Source organism: Giraffa tippelskirchi, chromosome 8 (genome assembly GCF_054371585.1).
Source record: "Giraffa tippelskirchi isolate mGirTip1 chromosome 8, T2T-mGirTip1v1.2.pri, whole genome shotgun sequence".
Classification (NCBI taxonomy): domain Eukaryota; kingdom Metazoa; phylum Chordata; class Mammalia; order Artiodactyla; family Giraffidae; genus Giraffa; species Giraffa tippelskirchi.
This window is the reverse complement of record NC_137282.1, coordinates 144908121-144933522: the sequence shown is the minus strand read 5'-3', so window position 1 is coordinate 144933522 and position 25402 is coordinate 144908121. Positions and strand designations below refer to the sequence as shown.

General features: G+C 44.0%; 1 protein-coding gene and 5 non-coding genes across 6 annotated transcripts; 5 read left to right on the top strand and 1 right to left on the bottom strand.

Annotated features, from left to right (window-relative positions):
• Positions 1–16: 16 nt before the first annotated feature.
• Positions 17–89, top strand: TRNAV-CAC (transfer RNA valine (anticodon CAC)). Its single transcript has one exon. It is a non-coding gene; the product is annotated as a tRNA-Val (tRNA).
• Positions 90–4522: 4433 nt separating this feature from the next.
• TRNAS-CGA (transfer RNA serine (anticodon CGA)) lies at positions 4523–4604 on the top strand. Its single transcript has one exon. It is a non-coding gene; the product is annotated as a tRNA-Ser (tRNA).
• Positions 4605–5764: 1160 nt separating this feature from the next.
• TRNAR-ACG (transfer RNA arginine (anticodon ACG)) lies at positions 5765–5837 on the top strand. The gene has a single exon. It is a non-coding gene; the product is annotated as a tRNA-Arg (tRNA).
• A 6365-nt stretch (positions 5838–12202) lies between these two features.
• On the bottom strand, positions 12203–12285 carry TRNAL-UAA (transfer RNA leucine (anticodon UAA)). The gene has a single exon. It is a non-coding gene; the product is annotated as a tRNA-Leu (tRNA).
• Positions 12286–16713: 4428 nt separating this feature from the next.
• PRSS16 (serine protease 16) lies at positions 16714–23349 on the top strand. Its single transcript, XM_081523023.1, has 12 exons — positions 16714–16916; positions 16993–17153; positions 18013–18112; positions 18254–18383; positions 19925–20048; positions 20299–20376; positions 20462–20509; positions 20964–21254; positions 22084–22225; positions 22542–22721; positions 22801–22946; positions 23064–23349. The coding sequence occupies exons 1-12, from the start codon at positions 16847–16849 to the stop codon at positions 23130–23132; spliced, it is 1539 nt and encodes a 512-aa protein (XP_081379149.1). The 5' UTR covers positions 16714–16846; the 3' UTR covers positions 23133–23349.
• A 1776-nt stretch (positions 23350–25125) lies between these two features.
• Positions 25126–25199, top strand: TRNAI-AAU (transfer RNA isoleucine (anticodon AAU)). Its single transcript has one exon. It is a non-coding gene; the product is annotated as a tRNA-Ile (tRNA).
• The last annotated feature ends 203 nt before the right edge of the window (positions 25200–25402 follow it).

Sequence of the window (25402 nt, the reverse complement as noted above, 5' to 3'; positions counted from 1 at the left end):
GAACTGGTTGGCGGCTGTTTCCGTAGTGTAGTGGTTATCACGTTCGCCTCACACGCGAAAGGTCCCCGGTTCGAAACCGGGCGGAAACACATTTTCCTAAACTGTTAGACACTGCTGCTTGATTTAAGAGATTTCAACTTCCCTATATGTAAAAAATAAAACAGCCCACAAGCCTTCGCACTTGCTGTTTGTTTGAAAGAAATTATCCTGACAGTCCCGCGATGATGCCTGGTTTCGTTGTGCACACGCTGCAGCGTTCCCCCTTTTCTCTTTCCGCTGGGTTCCCACCCGGCCTGCGATCTCGTGTCCCTGAGACAAAAATCAGAGGACGGAGATGAGCCCGCGCCACTGAAACAGTTGCTCTCTTTGGAACTGGGATTTCTACGAAAAGAGGCTTCACCAGGAACTGACTCTGAAGGCACCTTGGTCTTGGACCTGATCTTTCCAAGCAGGAAAGTCTCCCAACTTAAACCAGTTCTAAATGAAGAGAAATCCGGTTTCCCTTGACAGAGACCATCGGCACACTACCAAATGTTTATATTGTTATTCTTTCTCCCAGCCTTTCCTAAAGGGATCTGTGCTCGTGTACCAAAGCGATTGCGCATTAGGGAAAGAGAAATAGACTTTTCAGGGGTTACTAAACAATGGCTCTGAACTGGCATCAACTGCTTGAGATACAAGATATCACTGCTGTTCATCGGGCAAAGTACATATTCATGAAGATCAGACAACCTATGAAGGTTTTTTTTTTTTTTTCCTCCGATCCATTTCACTGTGGGCATAGTGGGTCTCTGAGTCCACCCTGTGATTACTTTCCCAATTCCAGACAGAATCTCTATGTCATTTCCATGACTGATGGAGTGAAAGCTATTATGGCATGAAAGGCCAATTAGACGCCACCAGAATTTTCTCTATGAAAATAATTAAACTAAACACAAAACTGATATTCCTGGAGGGATAGCTGAGATTAGTGCCAACATTAAGAGCTTGAAAGGTACAGGGTCACAGATTCACCAAATTTATATTCAATTCATTTGCTCAAGTATAGAAGATAAATCTGTTATGGAGAATGACAGTTAGTTATTGTAAATCTGGTTAAGTGATTATGTCAGTTGCATCTATTAGCCCAGATGTCCTTTCGCTAGTGGAGAAAATGTACACATACCCTGGCACCTGGTATGCAGGTACCGATATGTTTAGTGCCATTTTCTCTATATTCACTCAGAAAGACCATCAGAAGCAACTGAGCTTTCAGCTGGCTGAGTTAACTGTATACCTTACTTACCCTACCTTAGGGGTATATCAACTTTTCAATTATATGTTATAAATTAGTCTACAGAGACCGTCACCACTTTACCATGTGTTCTAAAGTTGAAAGCTGATTATTGTTGTTTTACATGAATATTTTAGGCAACTTTATATGGTGCAAACTGATCACAAGTGAATGGGTTTACCTTTCCAGAAGTGGCTCAGTCTTGTGAGCCTCACTTGTGTCTTCATCCCAGTTTTAGTCCATATGGATTATGTAACAAAAATACCATAGACCAAATGGCTTAAAAGACAAGCATTTATTTCTCACAGTGATGGAGGCCAGTGTTGATTCTCACTCTTGTGAAACTTTGCTTCCTGGCTGCCTGTCTCACAGACAGCTATCTTCTCACTATATCCTCGGATGCAGGAAAGAGTGAAGAAGTTCTCTACCATCTCTTTTAGAAGGACCTAATTCTACTCATGAATGACTTAATGACCTAAAGCACCTGCCTCCAAAAACCATCACATTGGGGATTAGGTTTCAACATATCGGGGGCAGTGGGGGGAAGCACATTCAGTCTACAGCAATCCCCAAAACATCCATTTCCTTTTCTACCTTCAACTATGTTTAGTCAAGGATAAGATAATATTGACCATCTGTGCAGGGAGGCCAGTGGCCAATAGGTGATGCTGAAACCAATTGTTAAGACATTTTGAATGAAAATTATCCTGATTTTTTCACATCTGGAAAGTGCTGCCCCAACATACAGTCCTGCCAGTTGAATCTGAGTCTTCAGAGCCATCAAAGGAGTCATTTTCTAAGATTTTTTACCTCCCACTTCTTCTTGAAATTGAGGAAGTTGACTGAGAAAGATGATCGGACATATTTAAAATCAAATAAGGTTTAAAACATGATAATAAGTTAACCAGCATTTTCTCCACCAACTTTTTTTTTCCCCACTGGATAGTATCCATCCACATTCATTTGGCCTTTTACAGCTCCAAACCCACAAGTGTCCACCCAGGAGGAAAGAAAAAGAACATCTCCTGGGGGAATGTTGATGTACAGAAGAGTATGGACGCCTCACAGTGGCACAGCGAGTCTGAGAAACCATTTAGAACTCTGATGAAAGTTCAATTCCCAAGGAGGAGACAGGGAGGAAGGGATGAACAGTGACTGCTTTTGTTGTTGTTCAGTACTCAGTCGTGTCCGACTCTTTGCAACCCCATGGTCTGCAGCACGCCAGGCTTCCCTGTCCTTCCCTATATCCCATAGTTTGCTCAAACTCATGTCCATTGAATCAGTGAGGCCATGCAACCATCTCATCCTCTGAATGTTGGAACCCACCAAAAAAGTTACTCCACATCGAAGGGCAAAGGAGAAGCTGCAGCAAGATGGTAGGAGGGTGCAGTTGTGTTTAAAATCAAACCTCATACCCGCCAGACGCACAGACAAAACCTTGTGTGCACCAGGACCCAGGGAAAGGAGCAGTGACCCCCACAAGAGACTGAGCCAGATCTGCCTGTGTGACTGCTTTGTGATGGGATTTTTTTAAACAGCTTCCTTTTCCTGTTCTCCCTCCCTCTTTGGGTCTCCCAAATTCGTTAGTAGAGTAGAAGTACTAGGAAGAAGATCAAAATCTAGGTGAGAGAAACACACACACACACACACACACATTTTAAAAGAACTTCTTAACTTGTGAGTGGATTTTACATCTTCATCCCAAGGTTATTCAATTCTCCAAAGTGCTCTGTTGGAAGTTCTATGAAACCGCCAGAACTGTGAACTGGCTAAGTGGCAAAACTGGGGACAGGAAACTGGAAAGGATTTCTCATGAAAACAACTCCTGGGAAACTGTCCACTGTAAACAGAACTACACTCTGCCAAGACAGATAATAAAAAGAAAGATGTGCTACTTTCTCTGCACAAACAAAGCAACAAAACACATATAAACACAACTGTTAAAAATTGTATTCCTAGACCCAGAGGAGGAAGTTTTAGCTATTTAAATTCTGCAATTTTGGACAAAATAGTCCACTGAGATTACACTGTGGAGAGAACATCTTAGAACAAATCAAGGACCTTGAAGTCAAGGTGAGTCTGACCTACTGAGCTGGTCCTGATTGCTCACAAACAGAAGACTCGATTCAGTGTCTGAAGAACATTCCAGAACCATCTGAGCTTGGATCAGGTGATTCTCCCAGAGACTCCCATGTCTCCCATGGCCTGTGTGTCCAGGTCTAAGCTTGGACAGCATTCCAAAATCTTTTTGCCTTTCTGCCTTTCTGCCTCAGGCTTCCTGAGTGACTTCAAATCTCATCTGTGTGATTTGCTTTCTGAGGCTCCAAGTGAGGCCTCCTTCAGAGTGCTGACTATTGCTGAGTTCCAGAAAGGAAGCTCTATTCATCATTCCAGAGGAGAATTCTGGTTAGAAAAATTTTTCTCCCCAACTTCCTCATTTATGATGTTTTCTTGAACTTTTATTTGATTTTTTAATAGATAACCTCTAAGGTCTAAAGGGACATGCAGTAAACTTCTCCCTTCTGCTTTCGAAGAGTTCCACCACCTTAGTCTCCAGCCCCTCAACTGGGAACTGTTGCCATGAGTTTACTGATTATCCTTGAGAGTTTTTTTTTTTTTTGTAAAATGTGTATTCAACCTAACATGAATATACCTCCAATAGTAGAATTCTACAAAGACTGCTCTGAACCTTTCTTTTATTTTATAATATATGTATGTATATAGTAGTCTTCATCATTCTGTCTTAAATATGCATTGCATTCCACTGTGTAGTTGTGCCATTATTTATCTAATTAAATAACTCTGACTAATTAGGTTTTTTTCAGTCCTTAGAGAGTAAGTTGGAACACAATATAACTCTCATGTGTTCAAGTCTATCTCTTATATTCCTGCCCAGTTGTCCTTGTAGCCTCAAAGCATAGTGTATTTGTCTGTGGAAAACAGAAATGAATAGGATCGTAGGCACCAAGTATAAAGAAAAACCAGGCAATCCATGAAAACTGTAGAAACTTGTAGAAAATCAAGAATTCTTGTGATGCTGGAATATTGACTTCTCTCAGAGGTGAGTCTTCGCAGCATGGAGCCTGGCAGGATGGGGACAAGTTGGATGACGCTGAGCAGACAGATGTGATGAATACTTAAAGTAAACATAGCAAATAAGCAAGAGCAGCCAAAATTGGTAGACAGGATTGTAAATCAGGGCCCTATAACGATGTGTTTTTTATCGTCCAAATAAACAATGGAAGCCGGGCTGTGATGGCCGAGTGGTTAAGGCGTTGGACTCGAAATCCAATGGGGTCTCCCCGCGCAGGTTCAAATCCTGCTCACAGCGCTACTCAATCGCTTCCTGTTCAGGTCGCGAGGCGATTTGTTTCTCCCTGTGAATCTCTACTTCAAATTTTGTTTTTAAAAACCTGTAATAAAATTCCACGCTCTGATAACAGAAATGCAGGTAGCTTCCTTAAAGAGTTCTCTGGTATTTAAAAGCAATCAGCCAACCATGGAACGGGCTGGCAGGAACTATAAAGATCTAGAATCATAAATATCCGTGTGGTGTGTGTGTGTGTGCGCGCGCGTGCTCTTTAAAACTATGGAAATGAGGAAGCTGAGGCAAAGAGAAGATACACAGCTTGGGCCAAGGCAATAAATCTAACCAAGGAAGAGTACGGATAAAAGTTGTGGGCACCGTGGCTGCACTCAGACCCAAACTATTGCACTTCTCGCTCAAAGGACTGCCCTCGCTTATAAACGCTTCTGTATTTCCACGTGCCCGTTTCGCCTACTTTGAGCCCTTAAACATAACTAGTCAATTTATGTAATGATGACTGGTATTTTTTAATTTTGTAATTATATTAACTTAGAACGTCTAAGTTCCTATGTGAACTTAGTTCTCAAAGAGTTTTACCTTTATTGAATTATTACTTTCATTTCGCCTAATTTGAGAAGGTGGGTATTTCAGAATGTCTTCTCTGATGCAGTGTCTGAAATTATTTCCTCTGGAAAGAGTTTTGGCTATTTGGAGAGTGAGATTGAATACACATGATTAATACCTCAAGAATGTGTTTTATTCCACTTTAACTATATCAAAATTGAAAATTCAACGAGTCATTAATAATTGACCCATACACAGCATCAGTATCTAAGTGCTAAATAAAAACGAAATGGTTTGATGAATGAACAGATGAACGATTGCAGAAATTAATGAAGCGTTCACAAGTAGAAATAATAGAAATTAGCAGCACGTAAATGGTGGGGGGGGGGGGCGCTAACCACAGTGGTTCTGTCACAAACATGATGCTCCAAGGCAGAAAATTCTTTCGTAATTATAAATATTTTAAGTGAATGTAACATGCAAAATGACCCCGAAGATAACCCATCAGCTTTACCAGAATCCACAGCTCCTTCCTGTCTGATTTCCGTCTTCATCGTCAAATAACTGTTTTCTCAACCATTCCAGTGAACAAAGACTAACAGAAAACCTCGAGCCGAGGGGGGCCAGTGGCGCAATGGATAACGCGTCTGACTACGGATCAGAAGATTCTAGGTTCGACTCCTGGCTGGCTCGACATCCCTTACTTTTTAGGGGGAAGAAAAAAACTACATTTTTCAAATTGATAAAAAAAATATGTTTTTAAGTTCTTAAAATTCTTCGAAGTAAGTCATCTGATCTGGTTTTTAACCATCCGTGGTACCTGCCGCACAGAGCAATTTCTGCTTTTCTTTAAGTCTGAATGGATGCTTGAAGTCTGGATGGATGCTTAAAGTATCTGTCTTCTAAAATGTCCCCTTTATCTCGTTTCTTTCAATGATACTGAGAAGGGGAATTGAGAGAAAGGTCTTTGGAAAGACAACTTCAAAAATTAAATATGGAATATTATTTGACCATAAAAAGAAATGAATTTCTGATACATGGTACACATGAACGAACCTTGAAGATACATGCTAAGTGAAAGAAGCCAGACACAAAAAGCCATATTTTGTATGATTCCATTTATATGAGATGTCCAGAATAGGCAAATCCAGAGACAGTAGTTGCCAAGAACTGGGGAAAGGGTACAGAGTTGATTTTTGTGTGATGGAAATGTTTTGAAACTCGATAATGGTGAAGGTTGCACAACTCTGGGAATATACTCAAAAACACTGAATTGTGCACTTTTGTGTGAATCTTACAATATATAAAGTATATCTTAATTTTTAAAAATCAAAGAAGCAAGAAAGAAAAGAAAAATATGACCAACATTTTCTTCATTAATTGTCCCCCATTGGGCAGGGTTTTCCCTCTTTAAGCTCTTCCCTGCACAATTTCTGTCTCGGAGCATGGGTCGTAGAGGGAAAATAAAGGACATCGACTAGAAAAATTGAATCTGGAAAGCTGCTTCTGTGGACAGATGAAATCATAGCGTCCCCCTCAATTCAGCGATCTTGGCAAAGATCGGCCCTGACACCTGAGAAAGCTACTCAGACTCTTATCTCCCAGCCCAGCCCCGGATCTCAACGAGAAGAGCGCCGCAGCCTCACCACCAAACTAAGAGACTATTCAGAGTTGTAAGGAATCCGAGGCAGAAATTAAACTGACAGGAAGAGGGCAAGGATGTCAAACGAGTCAAGGAAGCAGCAGTTTGGGGGTGATGTCTCTTTCAACAGCTTGATCTCCTTTCCAGGTGTTCCTGGGCGTGACTTCAAACGCTTGGGGCAAAGTAGAGGCGTCTGGGAAGGAAATCAAGGTGACGATGGGAAGGAACAAAAACATGCAAAAGAGACTTTCATTTGGTGTATTGTGGCTCAGACAGTAAAGAATCTGCCTGCAATGTGAGAGATCCACGTTCGATCCCTGGGTCAAGAAAATTTCCTGGATGAAGGGAAAGGCTGCCCACTCCAGTATTCTTGCCTGGGAAATCCCATGGACAGAGGAGCCTGACTGGATACAGCCCGTGGGGTCGCAAAGGATCGGATACAACTGAGAGATTAACACTTTATTTCACATATTTGTTTTACGGAAGTTGATAGGCTCCGTACGATGTGCGTTTTAAACGGTGCTGGCAATTAAAAGAATGAACCTGCCAAGCGTCTAGTCCTCGTTTGATATATGATCTATTGGGCTGTTACCCAATTAAAAGGCTGGAGTGGGGGCAGAATGGGGAGGATAGAATGGCCCAAAGGATCCGGAATTTCCTGATGTAAACCCTTCTCAAAACTTGGCGCGGAGGAGAATCTCTAGGAAGGAGTATTAAGCCCAGTTTTCTAGATTTCAACCCTCGGAGATTCTATAATGATTCTAGGATGCAGCTCATGAATTTTTAGCAAACCGATGTTGTATTTTATTACCCTCTTTTTCCAACTAGTAACGACAGAGCACTTCCACGGTTGAAGGGGAAAATATAGCGTCTATATGGAGACACTTCCAATTTTAATATTATTCCACGAGGCTTTAACCAAGCAAGGTAACCAGCGTTTCTATTCTCAAGATTTTTGGACTTTTTTTTTTTTTTTGGTTATGGTGGAGGCTTGTTTTTAAAAGGAAGTCCGTTTCAACTTCCCTTTCAAATGAACAAAAACACATTTGATATATTTATTCACCAAATCAATCTTGGACCTAAAGGAGATAACAGATTTTTTTCAAAAATTGCTGGGAGGTTCTTCCCCTCCTCAAATAAAAAAAAGAAAAGAAAAAACTACAGAGATAATACTGTGAAGTGAGTATTATTTCCTTTTCCCCAGAATGTTGGGTTAGGGTTAAGATGCCCTGTCCAAAATAATAGACATTAACACATGCTTCTAAATTCAATTTTTTTTTAGAGAAACATCGTGCAATATCTCATTAATTTTTATTGATTGCATGTCAAAATGATAATGCTGCTGCTGCTGCTAAGTCGCTTCAGTCGTGTCCGACTCTGTGCGACCCCATAAACGGCAGCCCACCAGGCTCTACCGTCCCTGGGATTCTCCAGGCAAGAACAATGGAGTGGGTTGCCATTTCCTTCTCCAATGCATGAAAGTGAAAAGTAAAAGTGAAATCGCTCAGTCGTGTCTGACTCTTAGCAACCCCATGGACTGCAGCCTACCAGGCTTCTCTGTCCATGGGATTTTCCAGGCAAGAGTACTGGAGTGGGTCGCCAGTGCCTTCTCCAAAATGATAATATTTGGATAATATTTGGAGTTAAAACATTAAAATTAACTCCACTTGTTTTTTTTCTACTTCTTAAAATATGACTACTAGAAAAATTAAACTTACTTATTATGTGATATTTACTACCATTCACATCTTCCTGTGGTTATTGATGTAGTAACATCAGTAAAGTGTGATCAATTTGCCAGGGAAGTGGTTCTCTTGAGCAGGCTCAATAGCAGTGTCATATTCCAAAGAATTTCCATTTGATTTTCACTTCAAAAAATGTGTATTATTCTCTAAAGGCAATACCTAGCATGTGAAAATGAAAACTTTCTCACAATATATTTCTTTATCTGTTTTTCTTTTTCTCTATTGAAGAGGGCTCTGTGGGTTGGCTAGTTAAAGAGCTTGTTTCATAAATAAAAGATCCTGAATTGAAATCTGGCAGAGCTCTCTTCATAGGCTTTAGCCTTCTGAAAAGTGTTAGCCTTCATTTTGTTGAACACAGTTTGGGGAATTAACCTTGCTCAAGGCTATGTTATCCAACTGCTGAATGATGTGGGAAACTAAGAGTCTAATGTTTACTTCATCAGTGTGGTTTCCGAAGATGGCAGACATTGGAAGTTTTATAAGAAGAGAAGTAAAGACTGAGTGAACTATGTAAAAAGTTGCATGAAAAATCATTCCACACGAGGTATGACTGAAGCACTGTAAATTACTATTTGGACACCAAACAATTCAGATTCTCATTGGATGACAATGCCCCTCTCATATGTGACAAGATTATCAGTGATGTGCTTCGCAATCTTCAGATATTTTGGCTTTCATCTATTTGGTTACCATGTGAGAGTTTACAGTGAGAGCTCTAGCAGTTACTAGAAACCACTGCTTTTTCTTTTTCTTTTTTTATATATAATCCCCACAACCAACCTTAATTCTTTCTGGCATCCTAGGATATTTACCACACATTATGGTCAATAAATATTTGTGAATGGATCAATGAATACCTAATTTCTTTTCTCTACAACTGTGGAAGTCAGTAGAATGGAGCTGTACACTGAAGATGCTGATGGCTGCAGGAACTCCTAGACCCAAAAAGCTAAACTCTTTCCTCTTATTGTGTCTCTCCTGCACCCTCTACAAACAAAATTTCAGTGCCACCCAGCACAAGAAAATAAAAGTTTAAAAGGCCCAGATCCCTCTGCAAAAAAAAAAAAAAAAAAATATCTAAAAAGGTGAATTTGGAGCTGACAGGTGCACTAGAGAAAAAAAAAAAGCACTGTTTTTCCTCCTGTGTGTCTTCTTCACTACTCACACGGAACACTTTGCTTCAGACACTTCTGGCCAGTAAATATATGGAAGTTCCTCCCCAGCCAAGCAATTTTGCAACACCGAATGTCCTACAGTTTAACTCAATGCTGACATTATTTTTCTGGAAATAGCATCAGACCCCAAAGCTTATGACAAGATTAGTCCCTTGAGACTGCTCCCATTTCAGATGCCAAAGGAACGTAGTAGGTCCCCACACTATCCCAACACATAAACAGGTGGCATACTTCAGTAGATTTTTGGAAACTAAGAGTCAAATAAATACGCTAAATTCAAACAAACACACACACACAGACTAAGAGATATAGGATATCTTTGATAGACTAACTAGTAGACTCTACAGGGATGAGAAAAGAAATGATCAACTTGAAGGCCTAGAAACTACCCAAGCTGAAACATCAAGGAAAAAAAATAAAAATAAGAAGCACTTAAGAGTTACTGATTAATACATTTGTAATGAGAATCCCAGAAGGCGAGAAGAGAGGAAAGAGCAGAAAAAATATTGAGAGAGTTAATGATCGAGTATTTTCCCAAGAAAATGAAATACAGGTATCTCTCACTTTGCAAAAGTTCACTTTGCTACCACTTCATTTTTAGGAAAGACCTGCTTTAGTACTTGTTTTGCTAGACAGTTTATTAAAAAACAGAGACACTACTTTGCCCACAAAAGTCCTTGTAGTCAAAGCTATGGTTTTTCCAGTAGTCATGTATGGATGTGAGAGTTGGACCATAAAGAAAGCTGAGGACAGAAAATTTGATGCTTTTGAACTGTGGTGTTGGAGAAGACTCTTGAGAGTCCCTTGGACTGCAAGGAGATCCAACCAGTCCATCGTAAAGAAAATCAGTCCAGAATATTCATTGGAAGGACTGATGCTGAAGCTGAAGCTCCAATACTTTGGCCACCTGATGCAAAGAGCTGACTCATTAGAAAAGACCCTGATGCTGGGAAAGATTGAAGGCGGAAGGAGAAGGGGACGACAGAAGATGAGATGGTTGGATGGCCTCACCGACTCAATGGACATGAGTTTGAGCAAGCTCCTGGAGATGGTAAAGGACAGGGAAGCCTAGTGTGCTGCAGTCCATGGGGTGGCAAAGAGTCGGACACGACTGAGCGACTGAACAGCAGCAAGTTTTCCAGGGAGCCATTGTAGAGGCTGAGCGCATCAGAAGCAGCAAGCGTGGGGCCGCCAAACTCCTCTCCCAGGAACTATACTCTGCATCTCAGCGTCAGGCCGCCACAGCTTGGGACAGTGTGAGCATCTGTGCTTTAGCTGCACTAACTTTGTACATTCCTATGTAAGAAGTGTCCTAAGATAATTGTTTCTTCACTTCACGCCAGTTCAGCTTGTGAAATGTTTTGTAGGAATGCTGTTTTCTGATAGTGGAGGAAACCTGTGCATCAAACCTCAGCTTCAAGGTCAGAGAATTACAAGCTGTCTAATTCTCTATCTATCTGAAACGGTAGACTTTTCATCAGAAATTAGGTATGCCAGAAGATAATGGAATAGCATTTGAAAGTGATGAGAGGCTACTTTTTTTAAAAAAATCTGTAAACCCAGAATTCTCTACCAAGCAAAAAATATTTTCCAAAGCTGACTAGGAAATAAAACTCCTTCCTGACAAACAAAACCTGAAGTGCATTGCTATCAGACCTGCAAAACAAGAAATGTAATAAATTGGTCTCAGGAAGAGAGAATACAAAGCAATGAATATACACAGAAATGAATACAACAGAGGTATATATAAGGAATATTTTCCCCAATTTTAATCACTCTTAAAATGACTGACTGCATTAAGCAAAAATAGTAGTGACATATTGTAGAATTATAGCATACATGAAAACAAAATCTGTGGCAGCAATGACACATGATATAGGAGTATAGGAGGGAGTATATTATTGCAAGCTTCTTGCATTGTAAAGGAAGCAGCATAGTACAATTTGAAGGTAGATTTTGAATGATTGTAGCTGTATATAGAAAACCCTGGGGAAACCACTAATTATTTTTTTTAAGACATACAAATGATAAGGCAACAGTCTAGTAATAATCAAATCATATAAGATTTTCACATATTTCAAAGACAGGAAGAAAGAGATAAGAGAAAGGAGAACATAGAAAGCAACTAATAAGACAGTGGATTTTTTTAAAAATACAAGTATATCATTTACATTATATCTAAATTCCCTAAATCCACCAATTATAGACAGAGCCTGTCAGATTGGATAAAAAGAATTCAGAGTCAACCATATGCTGGACTATTATCCAACTTTGCACGAGAAACCATCATTTCCAGATAAGAAACATGCTAAAGTAACTGGATCCCTGAGTCAGGAAGATTCCCTACAGAAAGAATGGCTACTCACGCCAGAACTCTCAACTGGGAAAATCCCATAGACAGAGGAGACTGGTGGGCAACAGTCCCCAGAGTCACAACAGAGTTGGACATGACTTGGCATCAACAAAAACATGACTAGGCATCAACAAAACCAATCCTACCGGGAGTGGGGTTCGAACCCACGCAGACAGATGTCTATTGGATCTTAAGTCCAACGCCTTAACCACTCGGCCATCCCGATGGTGACTGCTAACACCTACAAGTCAAATATTACTGGGTTAAAATTAATTAGGGTTTCTAAATTCCATTTATATGTGTTAATATACTGTATTGGTGTTTTTCTTTCTGACTTACTTCACTCTGTATAATAGGCTCCAGTTTCATCCACATCACTAGAACTGGTTCAAATGCATTCTTTTTAATAGCTGAGTAATATTCCATTGTGTATATGTACTACAGCTTTCTTATCCATTTGTCTGCCGATGGACATCTAGGTTGCTTCCATGTCCTAGCTATTGTAAACAGTGCTGACGTGAACATTGGGGTACATGTGAATCTTTCAGTTCTGGTGTGTATGCCCAGCAGTATATATGGAATTTAGAAAGACGGTAACGATGACCCTATATATGAGACAGCAAAAGAGACACAGATAAAAAGAACAGACTTTTGGACTCTGTGGGAGAAGGCGAGGGTGGGATGATTTAAGAGAATAGCATTGAAGCATGTATATTACCATATGTGAAATAGATCATCAGTCCAAGTTTGAAGCATAAAACAGGGCACTGGGACAACCCTGAGGGATGGGATGGGGAGGCAGCGGGGAGGGAGTTCAGGATGGGGGACACATGTACACCCATGGCTGATTCATGTCAATGTATGGCAAAAACCACTACAATATTGTGAAGTAATTAGCCTCCAATTAAAATAAATTAATTAATTTTAAAAATTGATTAGGCTTCCTTGGTGGCTCAGATGGTAAAGAATCCTCCTGCAATGTAGGAGACCTGGAAATTAATTAGATTTGCTAGTCCCTGGAACATTATGAATAATTTTACACCCTTGAGATGGGAGACCAAGCTTTAAAGAGAAAAAGCAAATCCTTATAGTGCTTCTTGGAAAAAACTAATGAAACACAGTACGTCTAGTTAACATCTGTCACCATACATCTTATATATATATTTTCTTGTGATGAAAACTTTCAGGGTCTACTCTGTTAACGACTTCCAAATATTCAAAACAGTATTATTATTAATAACTATACTACCACGGTGTACCTTACATCTCCATAACATTTCTTTTATAACTGGAGATTTGTACTTTCTGACCCCTTTCATACCTTTAACCCATCCTTAATTCCCCTCTCAATCACCAATCTGTTCTCTGTGTCTATGAACTCGATATCAATTTATTTTGTTTTTTGGATTCCAAATGTAAGTAAGAGCATACAGGATTTGTCTTTTTCTGTCTCACTTATTTCACTTAGTATAATTCCCTCAAGGCCTAAATCAATGAAAGGTCATCAATAATAAAATCAGTATTTTTACTATACATTGCTTGGATATTTAAACAAACAAATAATGTTTGCTTTATGCCAAAGCAAAATGTTGAGAACATATACTAATCGCAAACTTAGGAAAAGACTGTTTTGTAGCAGTGGTAACAAGTAGCCACCAGACCTGAATTTAAACCAATTGATCTATCCATGAACATTTGCACAACCAATCACTGTCAACTCCTGCTTTCTGAAATGAGCCAGCCAGGGATGCACTCACTTCAATAAACATCCCTTTGAGTGCCAACCAAACAACAAGAGTCTCTCCAGAAGAACCATGCTTCCACAGAATATGTCAACCCACTGACCCTCTGAAATTCTACCCTAAGCCCCCTCCCAGAAAATATCAGTCATCAGCTCTTTCAAAGGGATGGTGCCTTACCAGCACTGCTCCCTCCTTGAATGAACACAGGCTTTGGATTTCAAGCAGTGAGTGGTGAAAATGCCCCTTTGCCAAATCTGAAATGCCGAAATTTCATTTTTTGCCTGGACTGTGTTTGCTGGGGGCAGGGGTGGAGGGGAAGGAAGGTAGTGTCACTGTTGGAGAGCAAATGAAGTCAACATTCATTCCCAATTTGATGTCTGTGAGGTTATCTCCAATTTTTTAGGTGATTGCAGCGAAATTATTCAGTGAGTAAGTAACAAAAGGCTTGCAGTGGCCCATATGGGGACTGAACCCACATCCTTGGTGTTATTACCACCGTGCTCTAACCAACTAAGCTGTGTAGTCAGCTGGCAAAGAAGCCTTTTCATACAAAGGTAATACAAAGATTCAGATTCTGGTACCTGGTTAAAAATAATACATCAACAAACTGGACAAGATAGAAAGAAATAGACTCCCAGAAACATACAATCTACTGGGACTGAATACTGATGAAACAGAAAATCTGAACAGCCCTATTACTAGCAAGGAGTTGAATTGGTAATCAAAAACCCTCCAACAAACAAATGTCTAGGACCAGTAGCTTCACTAATAAATTCTACCAAACATTCAAAGAATTAAGACCAATACTTCTCAGACTCATCCAAAGAGAGGGGGAAATTCTTCCAAACACATTTTACCAGACAAGCACTGCCCTGATACCTAACAAGGAAAAAGATGTCACCTCACATACTGAGGAATGGTATGCTGACTTATACATGACTTTGCGTGAACTTTATGTTAACTAGAATAGCCTGTCTTGTGGCCAATCAAAAATATCTGGTATATTTTGCTTTAATCATTAAAGAAAAGAGTGCATTGTCCAGAAGTAAAATATGTCTGCTATGAAAATAGAGGTAAAGCTAAGCGACTTCTGTGATAATCCAAGTCAGAGATGCTGGTGGCTAGAAGAAGGTGATAGCACTGGAGGTGGAGAGAAGTTGTTGGACTGTAGATAAACTTTTAGAGTAGAACCCCATCAACATTGGTTGATGGATTTTTCATTCACTTAACAAACATTTATTGATTGCCCACTGTGTACACTCTTGTAAGAACCAGGCATTGAGCAATGGACAAAGGAGATAAAAAATCCATGGCCCTGTGGATCTTACTATTTTCATTTGGGAGACAGATGATGAACTATATAAATAATATATATATACTTCTGATAATGATACGTTGCTATGAAGAAGAGTAAAGAATAGAGGAGATTTAATGGTTTGACCTTTTCCCCCCCCATTTGGACCATTTTATTAATACCTTCTTAACATTTTAAAATATTCCAACTCATGAACACAGGATAACTTTTCATTTACTTAGATCTTCTTTAATTTCAATGTTGTCTTGTTTTCAGGGTACATGTCCTAAACGTCCTTGGTCAATTTATTCTTGAGTATTTTTTTCTTTTCCATACTCATGTAAATGGAAGTGTTTTCTTCATTTCAGCTTTGGATTAGGGCAGTGCTTTGAACCAAAGACATGAGTAGGAAGAGGCAGAGAATGGCGGTTGACACCATGTAGAAACAGCCTTTAAAAGGTGACAAAACCTCCTCAGGGTCACTGAACTAGAAAGCAGCAGATCCAGGATGCTTCCCCGGGGCCTTCTGCTGACTCCGGAGATCGAAGCTGTCCCGCCTCCCTGCTCTGGCCTCTGTGGATGTAGATGCTTCAACCAAGCGCCTCCCACTTCTTTGTTTTTCTGTCTCTTATTGGCCAAGATGCTCGGAGGAGGATTTTTTAACCTGCTTCCTCGTTATTGCCAAAGATGGCTGTTTCATCCTCACCTCTATTTACTTATGGAGACCCTACTCTTGCCCTGGGCTCCCTGCCCGATTCCTGGTTCTGTGTGCCAGAAAATTACCACAAGCAAACTTCGTAGGCACGCAGCGTCCTCCGCTCCTACCCAGGCGCACTGGATCAGAATTTCTGGAGTAATGCCCGGAATCTGCGTGTGTAACCGGCTCCCTAGGTAATTGTGATGTTCCTTGGGGCTGGCGAGCTCAGGTTTGACAATTTTTAAAGAGATAACCATGGAAGACCTTTTCTGGACTCTGAATAGAGATCTGACTGAGGTGAGGGAGGAAGCCATGAAGATTTATGGAGAAATAGAAATCCACAGAGTGAGAGGAGCAGGGGCAAGCATTTTGAGGCAGGAGTAATATTCTGCTGCTGCAGAAATATTCAAAGTGCTAGAAGGGATCTAAAGAAAGTGGTGAGATTGTGGGTCAGAGGGTGGGGTGAGATTGATGGGGAGCAGGAAAAAAAAGGGGGAGACTGGAAAATAGACATGCCAAGACTGAAAGAGAGAAAGAGAGGAAAGAGTGAGAGAGAGGAAAGAGAGAGACTGAAGTAGAGAGAAGATGGAAAGAAAGTCGAGGAACAAAGAGACGAACAGACTGAGTATTGGGGCAAATGAGGGGGACTGAGAGTATGCTGGAGGGCAGAGAGAGGGAGGGGGAAAGAGGGGCTCCTGAGGTAGAAAGAGATGGCCCCTGGAGGAAAGGGGAGAGTGAGGCACAGCCATGGAGACTGAGGGCCAGAGGAAAGGGAGATCAAGGGACGAGAGAGGAGAAAAATCAAGAGCAGAGAGAGAATTGGATATCCAGGGGCCATAGCCGCAGGTCTCTATATACAGACTCTGGCGTTCCTGCCTTGCTTGAATGGTTCCAACAGAAGCTTGACCTGTTCCAGGACAGGAGTCTGCAAACATACCTGAGCTCCTGATCAAAGACTATAAATTGAAAGGCCAGCCCTGGGGACAATAGAGGAAGTCTTGAGTGAGTGGAGGGAACACAGCCGCTAGAGCCCTCTCGCAAAGGATTGGACAGCATGGCCACTGGGCCTGTGCCATGGCTGGGCCCTCTGCTCCTGGTTTCCCTCTGGGCATCCTCAGTTCCAGGTAGGAGGATCCCGAGAGTCAGGCAGGGGCTCCCCAAGGGGGCCTGGTCTGACTCATTTCTCTCCATGCCCCACAGCTTCCCTCCTTCGGCGCCTTGGTGAGCACATCCTGAGGTTTCAGGAGAGCTCAGCCCTGGGCCTGGGGCTGGGCCCAGAGTCTGTGGCCCTCCCAAAAGAGGGGTGGCTGGAACAGCCACTGGACCCCTTCAATGCCTCTGACAGACGCTCCTTCCTGCAGGTAAGGCCAGGAGAGCAGAGATCCACTGCCCACCCTACTCCCTCCTCAGTCCCCCTACTCCGCACCTTAGTCTCTGCTTTCTATTCTTATCTCTACACCTCTGTCACCTCTTCCCTCTCCCCATCAGTCTTACCTGATATCTGCTGTCAGTATCCCTATGGCCCTTTAGTCTAGACCCTCTGTTTCTTAGATTTGCCCTCTATCCCCTAGTCTCCCCTTCCTTTCTTTAGCCTCCCACTTTTTTTGTTCCTCGGGTCCTGTCCTTCAGTCTTTCCTTTTCCTTGTCATTCACTCTCACTTCCTCATTGCCCCTCAATTACTACCCCCTTCTCCCTGTCCTTCAGATTAATCACCAAACCCACCACCAAGTCTCAGTATGAAGCAAAAATCTGGACCAGCTTTGGAACCAGACCTGGCTCACAACAGGCACTTGAAGATATATATTGAATGAATGAACAGATTTACCACTCTTATACCTACTCTTTTACACTTGCTCTCACTACAGTCTCCAAAGGTCATCTCACATAGGTCTTATTCCTAAATCCACCTGCATTCATTAATTATTCTACAATAATTATTTCAAGTGCTTATTACAGAGCAAGTGCCTACCAGTTGCTAGCCACTATTCTTGACCCTGGGGTTATTAGAGTGAAAGAGCTGACAAAAATATCTGCCCTTGTAGATGTTACATTCTAGATGAGGAGACAAACAGGAGAGAAATGAACATGTAAATAAACAAGTCAATTTTAGATTAAAAAAAAAAAAGATCCATTAGGGAAAGAGACCAGAATGAACAGGGAATAAAGAGTAGGTTAGAACTCTCATGATCCCATTTCCTCTTCCCCATCCCACCTCTTAGAGGTACTGGGTAAATGACCAACATTGGACCAGCCAGGATGGACCTGTATTCCTGCATCTGGGGGGTGAAGGCAGCCTTGGACCTGGCTCAGTGATGAGAGGTAAGAAGCAAGGGTGAGGAAAGACAGGGGGAAGCTGGTGGAGGCGAGGAAGGGGAGTTGCATACTCTGAAGTGCCGTGAAGCCTGAGGTTTGCAAGAGTTGACACCCACCTCACACACATCCTCTTTCAACTCTTCACAGGGCACCCTGCAAATCTGGCCCCAATCTGGGGGGCTCTGGTGATAAGTCTGGAACATAGATTTTATGGCCTGAGTATACCTGCTGAGGGGCTGGACATGGCCCAGCTCCGCTTCTTGTCCAGCCGCTATGCGTGAGTGGGGATAGGGAATGTTTGGGGTCATGGAACTGAGGATGTCTGTATTTTGGCTTCTCTGCATCTTTTTCTCTTCTTCCACTGCCCAAAGTTGACCTCTGAGTCTCTGGTCCCATGTTTTCTTCTCTGTCTTTCAGTGTTTTATTCTTTTGTTTTCTGTCTCTGTGTCTCTCTCCCTCCCTATCCTTTATTTCCCCACCTCTTCCACTGTATTCTTATCTTTTGCTATCACACTATGACCTGCTGGTCCAGACTACCAGAATCCCTTACGTGGATGACGCAGCTTCCTCACTGGTCTCCTTGTTTCTGTCCTTGATCCCATCAGTCTATTCTCCAGATGAAGCCAGAGTGATCATTAGACCATAAACCAGATCACCTCGCTCCTGGCTCAAATCCCTCACATGTCTCTCATCGCACTCAGAGCAAAGACAAAACCTTTACATCTCCTCCACCAGCCCCTGGATCTGCTTTGGAAGCTCCCATGCTGGCTTTGGAGGCTTCCTAGCCAGCTCTCTGGCCTCTCTCTCCCTCTTACTGGGCTCCAGGTACACTGAAGTTCTTGCTGTTCTCCAGACTTGCAGGCACATCTCTTCCTTGAGCCTTTGAACTCTGCCTTCTTCAAAGAGTGGGCTTCCCCCAGATATTTGTCTAGCTCCCTCTCTCACTTCCTTCAGTGCACGCTACTCCTATTACCAAATCCCTTCTCTTTCTTTCCCCCCTCACCTACATTATTGTTCCCCCTAGGACTTATCTCTCCCTTTTCTGCTTGCTAGCTCTCTGTATCTGTAATCAGTCTGACTTTCTCTGCCTCACTCTTGTCTCCATCTTTGTGTGTCTCCATCTGTATCACACTGCCTGTATATTCCTCTTTGTCTCTTAATCTTTTCACAAGCTAAACTAGTTTCCAATTGCAGTAGGATGACACTAACTGCAAACTGTTTCAGAAAGGTTAGGGAGGGGAGAAAGCATTTGGGATTAAAAAAATAAGATGTTAGGCTATTCCCTGGTGATTAGGGCTTCACGATTCCCCACTGAAGGGGTCATGGGTTCAATCACTGCTAATTGGGGAACTAAAATCCCAGAAGCCTTGTGGTACTGCCAAAGGGAAAGAAAAACAGAAAGGATGTTAGATATATTCTGATATCTCTGTCTCTTTTTCTAATTGTATCTCCCTCTCCACCAATACCTTGTAATCTATCCAGCCGAGGCCCCCTCCTCTTCCTGAGTAGCTCTCTTTGACAGTCTCCAATCCCTCCTATAATTTAGATTTTCACCTAAACTGTCTTGAAGATTTTTCTTCTTCCACCTAGTCTGGAAGAGAAGAGTGGAAGCTTTCCAAATGAGTCTCCCCTGATCTAGGCACTTGTGCGGAAATGAGTGTGTAGATATGAGGAATCCTCAGAAATACCTCATGAGAAAAACCCCTAGCTTCTGGCCAGGTTCTCTCCATTCTTGTCTCTGAATCCCCGCCTGTAAATTGGGGAATCTTCAGGGATTCCTACCCATGGGAACCGACTCAGCCACTCCTCTGACCCTAGGCTGGCGGATGCAGCCTCTGCCCGACTCACACTCTCCCGCCTCTTCAACGTCTCCTCCACCAGCCCCTGGATCTGCTTCGGAGGCTCCTATGCCGGCTCCCTGGCTGCCTGGGCCCGGCTGAAGGTCCTGGGACCCCTCTGGGTGGACTGGGGGGAAGGAACTTGGACTGCGAGGTCCCTAACTCAGATAATAGGAAAACATCCTTCCACACCCTCCTACCCCAATCCCCCCATCCCAATCTGCCTTCACAAGAGTTCGGTGTGTGGAAGGTAGGGACTTGCCTGAGATCACACAACGAGTGAGTGACACAGGGGCGGACAGATATGGGATCCCAGTCCTTCAGCCCACAGGCTGATAACTTGTTCTCCCTCAGTTTCCCCATCTCTTTTTTGCCTCCATCGCCTCTTCTGCTCCAGTGCGGGCCATACTGGATTTCTCCAAGTATAATGACGTAAGGATGGCGGGCGGTGGGCTCGGGGGGGAGGAGGGTCTCGGTGGTGCGGATCACCTGATATTCTCCCGCGGCCGGACTTTAGGTGGTGTCTAGAAGCCTAATGAACACTGCGATTGGAGGATCCCTGGAGGTATGAGTTTGGGCCTAGTCGGAGGGGTATAGGGAAAGAGAAAAGGCCTTGAGGATGGGAGCCAGAGAAAACGGCTGAAGCTTGCAAGGTGTTGGGTTCTGAGAGACTCGGGAGCCTGGAGAGGTGGGTAAATTTGGGAAGAAGGCAAGAGCTGAAGATGGGTCTGGGTACCAAGAAGGGAGGACCCAACAGGGGCGGGGCTGGTACGGGGCGGGGCCTGTGGACGGACGACCCTATCAGGAGGCTGTATTAGTGTGGGCGGGGCCTGGTGTGGGACGGCCCGGAGGAGAAGCCGGAAGAGGGCGGGGCCTCGAGCAAAGGCGACTTTGAACTGCCCCCTGGATGAGTCTGAATGTGGAAAAGTGGGGAGCCCAGGGAGGATGAGGGTCACGGAAAGGGAAAGGCCGAACCCCGGGCCCAAGTCTTCACCAACGCTGCCTCTCGCTCTCCGCAGTGCCGGGCGGCGGCGTCCGCAGCTTTTGCGGAGGTGGAGCGGCGGCTGCGCGCGAGCGGGGGCTCTCGGGCAGCGCTGCGCGCGGAGCTGGGAGTTTGCGGGTCCCTGGAGCGCGCTGAGGACCAGGCAGAGCTTCTGGGGGCGCTGCAGGCACTCGTGGGAGGTGCAGTGCAGTACGATGGGCAAGTTGGAGCGCCGCTGAGTGTGCGACAGCTCTGCAGACTCCTCCTCGGGGATCGGGGCAACTGCAGCGGCCCTTCACCCTACCGCGGGCTTCGTCGGGCAGTACAGGTGAGAACCCCGAGCACTGCCAAGAGTGAGCAGAGCGAGGATTCCTGCTCCACCTCCGCTGTGTGAACTTGGGCAAGTGTAAACCCTTCTGCACCTTAGTTTCCTCATCTGTAAAATGGGTATTACATCTCAAAAGGACCTCGGAGGGGAAATGAGGTAGGAGCAGTATGCCCTAGGGAACAGGGAGCCTGGAGCACAGTAGCCAAATGTTAGCGACTGTGCTTACTATTTTGCCTACATTGTTCTGTCCTCTTTTTGGGGCCTGCAAGAGCGTCTGGCACACAGCAAACTCTCAAATAGTATTTGTAGAATGAAGGAAAAACATTAGTCCAGGGGACACAGTTGTCCTTGGGACACAGTTCTCCTAGAGACCGGGGCTTCTAGCCTCGGACTTCCTCGGACTCCCAGCCTCTACAATCCAGCTGTCACTTTTTCATCGATGTCTGCACCAAATGCTGTGTGGTGTGCTTCGCATATATTATCTCATTGAATTCTTAAAATAGTTCTAGGAAGTAAACACTACTATTGTCCCCACACACAACTGAGGAAACTGAGATCTAAGATAGTCTCATTTGCCCAAGATCAACTTTACAGGTGAGAAGTTCCTAGTCATCTAGCACCTTAATTTCTAACCCACAGGGACCTAGGCCCCCAGCAACTCTGACCAGTGACCCCAGGAAAACTCAGAAACTCACTCTCTGACTTCTGACCTTTGACCCGTAGGGCTCCAGCCCTGCCCTGGCTTGATGGTGGGAGAGTGGAGGGGGGGGTGGGAGGGTGGCAAGGAATGTATGTCTGCATATATGTATGTATGTGTATTGTCCTTTAGGTTGTCACACACAGCCTGGGTCAGAAGTGTTTAAGCATTTCTCGAGCAGAGACAGTGGCACAGCTGAGGGTCACAGAACTCCAAGTGTCCATTGTGGGTGACCGGCAGTGGTTGTACCAAACTTGTACCGAGTTCGGCTACTGTGAGTGACTGGCCCAACTCTCACCTCCAAAACATAGTCTCTGCTGTGCCTAGACAAGCCATCTCAAGGTGGTCCAGGCTCATTATGCTCCCTCTGAGACATCCCGAACCTCACTCTAGACATTATTCCATCACAGCCCTGGTCCTTCTGTGCCATCAGTGTCTTGGGCTGAGTGCATCTCTGACAGGACCATGAACTCACTGAAGGGAGGGTCTGGAACTGTCTCAGTCATCACTGGGGAGAGCTCTGTACATGATTATTAAAGAGGTAGGGGGCTGGCTATGTACTCCACATTGATGAATCCCTCTCTCCACAGATGTCACCTGCGAGGTCCCTGGGTGCCCTTTCTCCCAGCTCCCAGCTCTGCCCTCCCAGCTTGAGCTATGTGAACAGGTGTTTGGGCTTTCAATCTCATCTGTAGCCCAGGCTGTGGCCCAGACTAACTCCTATTATGGTGGCCAGACCCCAGGGGCCACCCAAGTGCTGTTTGTTAATGGTGAGTGTGCCATCAGAACTTGACTCCTTAGTGTCTGCCTGGCTGTGGCTCAACACACCATCCTCTCCTTTCTTTCCAGGGGATACAGACCCTTGGCATGTGCTAAGTGTAACACAGACTTTGGGACCCTCTGAGCCAGCCCTTCTCATCCCTAGTGCCTCCCATTGCTTGGACATGGCACCTGAGAGACCTGCAGACTCCCCTAGCCTCCGCCTTGCTCGACAGGTTAGAGAGAAAAAACTCTGAGTGATTTGCATTATCATTTGCATGCTAATTTGCATGTTCCTGCTCTCTACTAGTACTGGAGTCTGAATTTTCGAAATTCTCCCCACCTCTCTACAGAAAATCTCCCAGCAGCTGCAGATCTGGCTTGGGCTGGCAAAGGAGAGCCAGATTAGGAGTGCTGTTTGAACCCTACAGCCTCACCAACTCCAGTAGGGTCACCTCGGTCCAGGATGTATCCATTTATTGGACAAGATCTGGCAGCTTGTTCTGAAAAAGGAAATTCCCAGGAATTCACATTTAGCACCTCTCCTGCATAAAACCATCCTGTGTCTGCAAACATCCTCACTCCTGACTAAAAGTGCTTTGTTACAAAGAGTTATATAAATTAAGTGATCACTCTCAATGTTTTGTCATTTTTGTTCACTCACAAAGCCGTGTCCGACTCTTTGGGACCCTGTGGACTGTAGCCTGCCAGGCTCCTCTTTCCAGGGAATTCTCCAGACAAGAATACTGGAGTGGGTTACCATTCCCTTCTCTACAACTCAATGTGAATATCATCATTTTAAATGTCAAATGTCAAATAAACATGCCTGTTTATGCTCATCTCCTCCCCTTGCAATTCAGCTTCAGGCTCAAATTCCGTTCAGCTACCGGGCTGGGTGCCTTGCTGCATGTCTGTCTCTGGACTTCAGACCCTGACCTGTCTCTGCTTCTTACTGTTGCTCTCACTGGGCCCTCCTCCCTCAGTCCCCTCCTGCCTAAACTGTCTCTGTCTCTGTCTCTCAGTCTGCCCCTGTTTCTCTGAATATCTTCATTTCTGTCTCTCTCTGTGTCTTAGTCTGGTTCTCTTTCTTTCTCTGCGTCTCTGTCTCTGCCCTTGTCTCTCATTCAGTGTCTTTCTGCTTTCCTCCCCTCTTGCTTGCTCTGTCCTTACTTATCTCCATTGCTCTCTTTCTCTCTCTCATTTTTGGTCTCTGCGTCCCTTTAGTCACATTCTTTCTCTCTCTCTCTGCCCCTATTTCTCTCTCTTCAGACTTTCCCTGTCCTTTGCTATCTTCTCAATCTGGCTCTCTCCCTGAGGCTCTGTTTCTGTCTCTTAGGCTCTTCCTCATTGTCTATATTGCTCTTCTTGTCACTTCATCCTTGTCTTTCTCTGTCGGTCTTTTAGTTTTCCCTCTTTTCCACTCACCAATCTTTTCCCATAATCAAATGTCACTCTTGGGCATTTCCAGCTTCCAACCCTAGGGATTTAGGGTTCTGATCAAGCCTTCCCGCTGAGGACACCTCCAAGCTCTGAGAGATTGGACCCAGTCGCATGGGGGCCCACTTAGCCTGCCTTAGCACTGCCAACAGTACCATGTTCACCGGTTGGCGCAACCCTCACCAGGACTAGGAATTAGCAAGTCAAGTGGCCTGAGTGTCTCTGGGAAGCTGGGAAGCGGAGGGAAAGTGAAGACGAGTAGAGTGTGGGGAGGGATGGGCAGGAGTGTGGAAACAGAGGCATAAAGCCCATTCTGGAGGGGTCACTCCCTGCCCTTCTTGACTCCAAACCCTGAGGAGTTAACACTGTTATCTCTTCTGAGGATCAGTCCTAGCGCAGATCACAGGTGGCTACCCTGTAACATACGCTGCTCTTTAACCACAGCCACTCATGTTGAGGTCTAGCCTCAGTGTCTCCATCATTGTTTAACGTGTGCACCCTGGTCTGACAGTCATGGGTGCTCGATTCCTGTCGAGAGATGAAAGAATGAGGTCTACTCTCCAATCTTCACTTACTCTTGATTTTCCTCCTACTTTGCTGGGTACTTATTTGCAAACTTCTCCATTTATTATTTAATGGCTTTGGCTTTGGTCCTGGGGTACCTCGTTTCCTCAAGTATTCTCAGAGCCTCCCTATCAATGTGCCTGTGGTGCCAGGCCTAGCTCTCAGGTAGGTATTCCAGAATATTGATTACCTCAGTCCTCAGGAAATAAGAGTTCATTCACGCCAAATACTAAGCATTCCTCTTTGTTTCCGCCTAATTCCACGATGGGGGAGAGGAAGAATGCGATTTCTTCTTTCTTTGAATGTTAGCTTGTGGTCGTTTCGGTTCACTGTGCTCCTTTTCTGGGTCCCGGAGAAGCCATATTGATTTCTTTTCATTTAATAGCATAAACACGAGCTACTTTACCCCTGTCTGGCCGGTTAGCTCAGCTGGTTAGAGCGTGGTGCTAATAACGCCAAGGTCGCGGGTTCGATCCCCGTACGGGCCAGGCTTTCGGAGGACTACTGTTTTCTACACTTAGACACAGAAGATGACGCCTCCTCCGTTTTAGGTTCACCGCTATATCCCAATTAATGTCTGCGACAAGAAACTCTCGCTGAGAACTTTAACTGGAACGCGCGCATCTGCAGGACGAAAGGATAGCAGTCAGTGACCCAGCAAGACATAGCGTCGCTTTGGCACATTTTCATC

Excerpts from the sequence above, each read along its gene's own strand:
- PRSS16 (XM_081523023.1), top strand. The coding sequence starts at position 16,847 with ATGGCCACTGGGCCTGTGCCATGGCTGGGCCCTCTGCTCCTGGTTTCC. Across the intron at positions 20,377-20,461 it reads ATTTCTCCAAGTATAATGAC|GTGGTGTCTAGAAGCCTAAT; the intron begins GTAAGGATGGCG and ends GCCGGACTTTAG. Across the intron at positions 21,255-22,083 it reads GGCTTCGTCGGGCAGTACAG|GTTGTCACACACAGCCTGGG; the intron begins GTGAGAACCCCG and ends ATTGTCCTTTAG.